Source organism: Rutilus rutilus (genome assembly GCF_951802725.1).
Source record: "Rutilus rutilus genome assembly, chromosome: 11".
NCBI classification, from domain to species: Eukaryota; Metazoa; Chordata; class Actinopteri; order Cypriniformes; family Leuciscidae; genus Rutilus; species Rutilus rutilus.
The window spans coordinates 14814692-14824982 of record NC_140216.1 but is presented as its reverse complement, the minus strand read 5'-3'; the positions used below and the strand labels follow the sequence as shown (position 1 = coordinate 14824982).

The 10291-nt window shown below is 36.5% G+C and overlaps 1 protein-coding gene across 1 annotated transcript in view; it reads left to right on the top strand.

Moving 5' to 3' along the window:
- The first annotated feature begins 840 nt into the window (after positions 1-840).
- Positions 841-10291, top strand: part of ctdp1 (CTD (carboxy-terminal domain, RNA polymerase II, polypeptide A) phosphatase, subunit 1) — a 102790-nt gene continuing 93339 nt past the window's right edge. The window contains exons 1-6 of the mRNA XM_084423436.1: positions 841-1335; positions 2859-2942; positions 3161-3254; positions 5492-5620; positions 7079-7229; positions 8300-8390. Of these exons, the coding sequence (XP_084279562.1) occupies positions 1064-1335; positions 2859-2942; positions 3161-3254; positions 5492-5620; positions 7079-7229; positions 8300-8390 (821 nt within the window). The 5' untranslated portion in view covers positions 841-1063. The remainder of the gene's footprint in view (positions 1336-2858; positions 2943-3160; positions 3255-5491; positions 5621-7078; positions 7230-8299; positions 8391-10291) is intronic.

Here is a 10291-nt window from a genome sequence, read left to right as displayed (position 1 = left end):
ATTCAATAAACAACTAAATAATAAAAAATATTAACATACATAAAAAAATGCTACATAAAAAAATGTTTACGTGAAGTGCAGTGTATGCCTTTAATTAAAGGGACAGTACACAGAATTACAAAAATAAATAAACCTACATACGTACATCATATATACGTAAACTTAAACTAAATTTAAACTAAGTTTAAATAAAAAGAGTAAGTTAAATTAATCTGCAAAGATGACTCTACTGCGTTTTCTTTACTTTGGAGTAATTCTCTCCAGTGTTTCAGAATATTGATAACATTTAGATTTAGAACCTTGCAAAATGGCAACACTTGTATTGATTAAAAGTACACCTTAAAAGCACCGGTTTGGATAGAAAGGTCTGCCAAATGCATACATGAAAATATATAACAGATGCATTCCTCTTCGATCATATTTTGAATAAATTATTTAGTGATGATGTAAATCCAGCTTTGAAATTCAACCAAAGTAAAAACAAAAGTGAAAATATACCCCAAAACAAAATGTTTAGACGTTGCGATGACGCGCTGCTTAATCCCTTGACAGATGGTATGATCATGATATTTCATCAGATTACATCACAAAGCAGGGGTTTGCCTGTCTCAAAAGGGGGAGGGGATACATAAATACAGTTTGGTACAAATGCTCAAGTCAGATTTACTTTGAACCACCAGTTTGATATGACTGTACCTATTTAATGCATTATTTAATAAATTGATATTGTTTATATTTATACACAATACTATTATACGTGCATAATTGTTATTAGTATATATTTATTATATCTTACTCGTATATGAATGTAGTTTTAGCTGAAGAGTGATAAAGTCTCCCGGAAGTGGAAGAAATCTCGCTCGTGCTGCAGCCTTGTGTTTCCTGTTTACGGGCGGGAAGAGTGAACCTGCGCTTCAGCCTGTCCTGCATTACAGCTCGTTTTCATCGCTTTATCGTCCTGCACGTCTCTGGATTATTTTAGAGATTTTTACTCCTTTTATTAATTGACATTACGCGCTCGCTGCGGTCCGCCGCGTGTGTGTGGCTGAAGTGTGAAGCTGTGATGGAGGAGTCTGTAGACTCCGGCGGTGCGGCACCAGAGGGCCCCACGGTGCAGGTGACGGAGATCCGCTACCCCGCTGGAGCGCGTCCCCTGCGGCTGCTCGAGTGGAAAGTGAAACCCGGAGCTCTGGTGAACGTTGACTCTGTCATCGCGGTTTGTGCGCCTATACCCGCCGAAAGCGAGTCGAGAGCGCCCGAGAGGAAGCTGAAGTCGGACCGCGCTGGAGTTGTGCGGGAACTGTGCTGTCAACTCGGGCAGGTCATCGCGCCCGGGTAAGTCGCGCTCTCATGGCTTTATTGGCCATCACACACCACGATTTAACAGTTGACATATCGTTTTACGCTTATATTTGCTGCCTTTGCTCATTAGCTGAGCGTGCTCGCGCTAAGCTAAGTGGCACGCGCACTGGCGCTCACACTGGGCTCGTGACAGCAGCAGCTAAACTTCCACGCGTCCAGTATAAACACGTTTAATGACATGTAAAGGTGTTGGAAGTGACTGTTTTAATATCATCAATAACTTGTTCGTATTATCTGACATATATCACTGTACAGTGTTCTTGAGAGATAGATAAGCTCTGATAGCCCTATGCTCTGAAAACAGCAAAACAAGAGTTGGGGGAGCGGCCCGCCCTTTTTAGCCAATCAGAAACGTTCTCTGCCAGTCAATCATCTTGTGCTTCGTTCTTTGCGGCCGTCGGATTGGCTGATATGACTCTAGAGGGCGGGGCTTTGGAAGAGGGTGTGTCGTTGAACGCATGCATGCAGGCGGAATAATTCAGCCAAGTCTAGTAGTGGAAGAGAAACGTAAAATTAACTTTCCACACGATACCGTAATGTTTACATGTCCAGCAGCAGGTTTGTTGCAGACATTTTTAAGTTGTGGGAGTAAAGACCCCTTATATTAAAATGAGTTTTGTGAATATTAGTTCATCATGTCTATTTAGATTCAAATGGTGTCTTGAGAATGTCTTTTTTTTTAAGGTAAGTATTAATACTAAAAGTATTGCTGAGTGAAATACAAAACATGCCTCAATAAACACCAAACTTAATACAATTACAACAAATCCTGATAACAGCAAAACATAACGACTTTTTAAGTAAATACATAAATAAATAAAGATAAAGAACAGAAAAATCTTACACAAGGGAAGGGGGTTAATCATCAAAATTAGGCCAACACTGCTAAATGATTACACAGCTTACAGTATTTTTTGTTATACATAAGTTTTAAGGATTTTGAAGACGATCACCAGTTCCTTGTGGAAATGTGCAAGAAAGGGGATTTAAAAAAAAACTGCATTTTATGTATAAATGAATTGGCCAAAACCACAATGTTCAACATCACAGTTTAAAGATTGCCTTCTCCAATAGCCTACTGCCTATGACCGACTAGCAGTTAGGTGATGGTTCATGGGTGTGATGTAAATTATGCCTATTATTATTGAGTATTATTTTTTTTTTAATGATTATCCAGCTTATTTAATGACAAATAATGTCGTTTTTGATTGCTTTTTTGCCGTCTTTAACAGTAGAGGGTGCTGCGATCCTTAGACATTGGTCAAATGTTTGTTTGTTTTTTTTACTGGAAATTAGCTTATTTATAAAAACAACAGTTTGCACTGGAATTTGAAGAGAAGCTTTTCACACATATTCCCAGTCCATTGAGTGGAATCTCACCATAATGATGCATATAGAATTTTTATTTTACTTGTTAACAAGCATTATCTATTTGTATAAAGTGCATTTATTGTACCTGTATTGTTTATTTCTACACATTTTTGTCTTTTTGGCAGGGGTGTGATAGCAAAAGTGGAAGAATGCAGTCATCCCATTGTAATGAAGGGCTTGTGTGCAGAATGTGGCCAGGACTTAACTCAGTGAGTCTACATCTTGTTTTTGCACTGTTAATCTCCAGTATAGAATTGTTTCTCTCCTCTTACCTTAAAAAAGTGAAATGACGTCTGTCAGGTGACCTTCAGAAGAAGTTATTATTGTCTTTATCTAGTCTCGGTTCTCAGAGATATTTCTGGTAGTGTGCTTAAGTAACTAGATGGTCCTGAAGATGCACTTCCCTTTTTTTTTTTCTGCCTTCCAGACTACAGAGCAAGAACGGAAAGCAGCAGGTGCCCATCTCTACAGCGACCGTCTCCATGGTGCACAGTGTTCCCGAGCTGATGGTCAGCTCAGAGGTGAGTGAGTCTGCCACTTGTGAGGATGGAGATTCTGAAAGTGCAGATAGATGGTAGATTGTAGAAGTATTTTTTCCATTCATTTTTTTCATAGGGATTTTTAAAAAGTCTTCGTTATGAACCAAATCAAGCAGCTGTGAGGTGAATTACATTACAAACTTTTATTTGAAGTAAAAACGTATATGAAAATCGGAAAAATACAAAGGTACAACACTGTGTACTTAAACGAATAGTTCAATTTAAATGGAAAATTCTGTCATTATTTACTCAACCTCAAGTTGTTTCAAACATGTATGAATTTCTTTCTTCTTTTGAATACAAAAGAAGGTATTTTGAAGAATGTAGGTAACCAAACAGTTAATGGACTGGTTACCGACATTCTTCAAAATATCTTCCAAAATTAATTGTGTTAATGGGTCACAGACACCCATCTATTCTAATTTAATTTGATTTTAATTTGACATTCTAATCTTAACGGTTAATGATCGACTGATGAGCTTCGGTTGTCAGTCAGAAAAATGATCGAAATGAGCAAAATGCTCTCATTACAATTCTCCACCAGATTTACTATGCTGCACACAAGGTCCCGCTAACTCAAAAACTTGTGTAGTGCTGCACAAGCTGAGACCTTATGTGAGATTTGATCATAGCGAATGCTCACGCCCATATTGATAATTGCTACGTTTTGTGTGGAAACGACCATACGGCCAATATCCTCCCAATCGTTTTGTAAATGAGGGCCAATATACTTTGTTTATTGCAAAATTTGCATATTTATACCAATATCTAAGTACTTTGAGAACGTAGGGAGGTCGACTTGATTGAATCATTCATGTGAATGGGCTGTCCCTGCAGGGCACTTTTGGTGCAATTTGATTGCTGTGATTCTGTTTGGTGGAATTTTCTGTACAGCATCATGGGTAATGTAGTTTTTCACCAGAAATTCTTTTGTTAAACATGATTATTTAAAAATAAGTTGAAATGATGCAGGCTGATGGCTTCAACAAAAGCATATACCATTGATGAACAACCTCTCATCTCACAATAGGGCTGTCTTTAAATGTTTATTGAAAATATCTAAAAGTTATCATTAAAAATACATTTTTCCAATGGAGAAAATGAATGGATATTTCAGTTGATTCCTTCCAGAACCTGACAGTTCCTCTCTATTCATTAGAGTTAAAACACCCCTCATCTACCATTGGTCAGTCAAAAAGGTAGTCCCGCCCCTAACTCACACCATTGGTTGAGCCAATGTTGCTCTGTTGGGCTGATCAGGAAACTCGAACAAACTGCAATATTTTGAGCTTTTTAAAAATGACACACTTCAGCTTTTAAGTAGAGCTGCATGATTAATCATCAAAAGATTGCGATCTCGATTCAAACACCCACACAATCATATTCCTAAACGGATCGGCTGTGTCTGTTAAATCTTTGACTAGTACGATCACTAGTGTGAACATTCAAATCCGTTGAGACTCCCACTGAGTGTCCACACATAATTATTTCTGTATTACAATAATTCAAATTATTACAGAAACACTAGAATAAAAGTTTATAGACAACTTTATAGACAACGAAACACTGATGTCTACGGTAGCGATCAAAATCGAGTAAATCACCTTTTGAAAGTAACTTGATGCATCAAATAAAAATTTTATCAATTACATCATTACACCAGTAGGTGGCGACAAGGGACTTCATTTTATTTGTCATTGAATTATTACGAGATTTGTTCAAAAATGCTAATTAAACAGGTGAAGTCTTTACGAGTGAATTATTGAGTCAAAATTTAAAAAAACAACCGATTTTTTTAAAAGTAATTTAAATTAATAAAATATTTTTTAATAGTCTTCAGCAATAAACATTTAGTCAGAACCTGTGTTAAATTACATGCTATTTCGTTTCGTTGTCTCTTTAGAATCGTGGGAGAATAGTGATCTCTATTTTAAACAAAAAAAATTCTCAGTTTATCCAGAAATGTGCAGCTCTACTTTTTAAGGATGAAAAAAGAAAGAACTTTTTTCTCAAGTTCATGTTTGAGTGTTGCTGTGTTTTAGGCAATGACGTGTGCATCTAAATACAGAAAGCTGGGTGTTGTAATAATGGCTTGTGAGGTCAAATCCATTTCAATGGGGCATAAAACGGTTTGTGAACGGAACCTTTACTTCGCACCATCACATCAGTGTCCGGTGTACATACTCTGTGTCTTTTTGTCCTTGTGTCTCTGTGAGCAGCAAGCAGAGCAGCTTGGCCGAGAGGACCAGCAAAGACTTCACAGGAACAGGAAGTTAGTGCTGATGGTGGATCTGGACCAAACGCTGATCCACACCACTGAACAGCACTGCCAGCGTATGTCCAACAAGGTAACAGTAAATGATCACATTAAACCAGCATTTAAATGTTTGGAGAAAAAGAAAAGTTTATTCCTGTGATGGCAAAGCTGAATTTTCAGCATCATTACTCTAGTCTTCAGTGTCATGTGATCCTTCAGAAATCATCATATGCTGATTTGGTGCTCAAGAAACATTTCTTATTATGTGCTGCTTCATGTTTTTGTGGAAACCATGCTTTTAATTTTTCATTCAACCATGAATACTTTTAGTGTAATGAATACTGATTTTATTTGACCTGTAAATATTTTATATTATAAATATAATTACTGTCCCTTTTGATCAATTGAAATAAATCTTGCTGATTGTAAACTTTGTTAAACTTTGTAAAATCATGAATGATAATACTCATGTATCATGTACCATGGTTTTAGTGATTTATTCTGAGTGTCATTGATTGTCTTTTGGTTCATCCATTGATTTATTTTGTGCTTTAGTTTAATCCGTCATTGATGTGCTACTGTATGTTATGATGGCTTCAACAGATTTATCCACAGTTTAACTCAAACAAAATGAAGGTTGTTTGAGTTTAACACGAACAACAGCAATAAAAGAAAATATAGACAGCCGTATGGTTTTCTTTAGACTTTTTAGTGATCTAATTTGCATGTTTCTGTGAACTCAAGCGATTGTGCTTGTAACTAGAAGCTTTGCAGTGAAGAGCTTAAATGCATCCGAGCATTGATTGATTTCTTTTAAATGACTGCATCACGCTCCTTTTCTTTGCTATCTTCCATTGTCGATTCATTCTTCTCGTAGGAGTAACACTTTCATTCTGCCGGCGTGCATTCACTCAGTAGATCAGCTCAAACAAAAATCTATTTCAGATCTTTATACCCAACAATTACTAGACCATTAACTGAGCTATCAAATGCTCAAATGGTTTCCTCAAAGAACGCATTATGTCTGCTTTCAGAAAAATTGTCAGCGTGCTGCTTTTAAAGCATCCAGAACATTTCTTTTTAAATGAATGCTTCTAAAAGCCCCTGACTACAGCTGGACAGGATTGAAATGCAGCAGAATATTCATACAATCTTGCTTTTCACTCTAAAGCAGATGCAATACTGTTCTTTCATCAAAGAATCCTGAAAAAAAAGCACGGTTTCCATAAAAATATTAAGCAGCTTAACTGTTTTCAACACTGATAATTATAAGAAATATTTCTTGAGCAGCAAATCAGCCTATTTGAAGGACCATGTGACACTGAAGACTGCTTAAAATTCAGCTTTCCCATCACAGGAATAAATTATATTTTAAAATAGAAAACAGTCATTTTAAATTGAATTATTATTTCATAGTATTTCTGTTATTACTGTGTTTTTGACCAAATAAATGCAGCTTTGGTGAGCAAAAGAGACTTCTTTCAGATATATTGTATAATTTTCTAATTTTCCTTTCTCTAACTGCTTTGCATTGTTGTTTTTTTTCCAGGGAATCTTTCATTTCCAGCTAGGACGAGGGGAGCCTATGCTTCATACACGACTGCGGCCTCACTGCAAAGACTTTCTAGAAAAGATCGCCAAACTCTATGAGCTGCACGTCTTCACCTTTGGCAGCCGTTTATACGCTCACACCATTGCAGGTACATTACTATGACGTGACGGACGCTGTACGGCTCAGTGCAATGAAACCCCTAACCCTAAGTATTAAATTTAGATGTGGAACTTGTCCTGCTCCATTTGTGCTACAAACATGATCCTTCAATTCATGCAGCTTGTTCAGAAGCGATCTTTGCGATCTATCTATGCGATCAGACTTTTGGATTTTGAGTGATAAACATGCAAAACAGTCTTATAACTCATAGTGTTTGTGTGAGAGATTGAATTGTCTACGACAGCAGGATTGAATTCACTATGACACCAGGTGGCAGCATTAGTTCATATTCTCAGTATTTTGAGTTTGAGGATAAGTACATTGTTTGCTGTGTTTAGTGCAACAAATACGGAAAAAGTGTCATCTGCTAGCATTCAGTGTCCTGTTAACTGCGTTGGATAAAGGCATCTGCTTAATGACCAATAAACAAAATCTGTTTACTGATGTTCCTTTGTATAGGCATTTATAATACAACCTATACGCTATAATGGCAATCGTTATGTGTGACGCATTCATTCTTTTATCTAGTTCAGAGACTTTATTATGGGACGTGTAGTTGGTGTGCTTGGAGAGTGTACAGTCTGGTTTTAGTTCAGGTCGGATTTTGCAGGATTTATTTGGCACGGTAGATCCCCTCAGGTTTCTCTTTTCCAGGTGTATGTACCACCTTTTGAACGAGACCTAAAGAGGTCTCAAGTTTTGGGCATCTTGGCATCAGTACTTCCCATAAACCCAGATTCTGCTAGTCTGGTTGTGGACACAACATCAGTAGATAAAACAGAATAAAAGAAATGGCTCAACTTTTCTGATTTAAAGTCTTGATTTACGTAGGAAGCGCACACAGGAGATTGAAAGCTTATCAGCGCTGCACCTTTGAAAACATAAAAACATTGATTCGTTTTATTTTTCCTGTTTTTCCTTTTATTACAGCTGTAAATAGTCTCAATGCGGTCTGAGCGAAATCACCGTGTTTATAGCTCTGCTTCCAGCTCTAATTTACACTTTATTCTTTCCTCTCTCTTTCTCTCACTCATACCACGTTTTCTCTTTAAAAAAAAGGTTTTTTAGACCCTGAAAAGAAACTCTTCTCTCATCGGATCATGTCTAGAGATGAATGCATCGACCCCTACTCTAAGACCGGCAACCTCAGGTGAGACCTGTTTCACTAATTTCAGTCTTACACTTATGGAGTAGTTTAACTTCCATTGTCTTTCTTGATATGAAGCATCATATTCAACTGATTTACACTACTGTTCAAAAGTTTGTCTTTGAAAGAAATTCACTTTTGGTTACACATTATTTGAAGGTGATTTAGTTACATTGTACTTAATCAAATAAGTACAGAGTAATATTAACTTAATATTAACTAACTACATGTACTCACTATTGAGATACGGTTAGGGTTAGTTACTTGCAATTATGCATAATTTACTATATCAAGTACATGTAGTAAGTCAACATGTAACTACATCACCTTAAAATAAAGTTTTACCAAACTTATTCAGCAAGGAGGCATTCAATTGTTCAACAATGACAGTAAAGACATTTATATGTTACAAAAGATCAATAAATGTTTCTTGAGCAGCAAATCAGCATATTAGAATGATTTCTGAAGGATCATGTGACACTGAAGACTGGAGTAATGATGCTGTAAATTCAGCTTTGTCATCAAAATAAATTACATTTTAAAGCATATTCAAATAGAAAACAGTTTAAAAATGGAACACTATTTCACAGTATTACTGTTTTCACTATCAAATAAAGCAGCCTTTGAGCATAAGAGACTTTCAAAAGCATTAAAATATCGAAACACATTATTTTAGTGTTCTTGTTACTATATTAATAACTATACATTTTGCATAACTACATGCAACTAACACTAAACCAAACTCTAATCCTAACCCGAACCCTATAGTAAGCACATGTAATTAAGTAATACTACTCAGTACTTAAATGTGTAATTCCACTGTAACAAGGACACCTTAAAATAAAGTGTAACAAATATCTTACAGACCCCAAACCTTTGAACGGTAATGTTTTTAGGAAGGGATTTGATTTTGTTTGATAGTGTTTGATTTGGGCTGTGATGTTATTAGTGGTGTTTGCTCAAGGCAAGGGAAGTTCGTTCTTTCTTTCTTTGTTTCTTAAATTATAAAAGCCAAGCATCCAAAGAGGTTTTCTTGTTCAATATAAAGCTTAGTCAACCTCATGTGAAAATGCTGCCAGTTATTTTCTTGACTCCAGCAGTCTGAACAAAGCTTCTCTGCACGAATGCATGTTCATAGAAGAGAACAGCTGACTCAACTTAAGGCTGCTTTCAAGCGCCGATATAAGGTGCAGTCTTGCAGACCCCTGCTTTTCACCCACATTATATTCATTCGGCACTGCGTGATAGACCAAGAATTCGGAGAACATTGAACACGTTTAGGACTACCTCAATGCAGTCATTTATGCAACATGATCTTCTTTATGTCGATTTCAGAGGAATTATATATTTTTTGAACCCCCTTCTTTCTGAAAATATATCCCATCTCTCATGTACATCCTTCATGTTATTTCCTTTGAGGTGAAACACTCCGTAAACCTTGGAAGCTGAATGTTGAACATTTTAGTTGAAATTTTAACTAAATTTTAGTTACATTTTCAAATTTTATTTGAGTGTATACATATACTAATATTTATAATATTATATCATGGTTTTAAAGCATGAATTATCCTGCTTTGATGACAAAAACATCTGAAGGCTTCCAGGCACAGTCTGTTTTTTCTTGTTTTATGCATTAACTACACTGAAGGAAATCCAGTTCACTTTCCTCATGACAGACTCTTAATATGTGTGGGCTTCATATGGAGCTCTTATACTGACCTTGAAGGAAGAACAGTCTTACAGAGCTGCCAGTGTCATACAAAAACTTCAGCTGCTCACAGATTACTTTCTTTAGGTCGATAAACCTACAGAAGCCGAGTCTCTGCAACCCAATGCTTCTATTAGTGTGAATGGCGTTGTTTGCCATTTCAAAACTCAAGCTGTTAGAAAGACGTTCAGAGGCT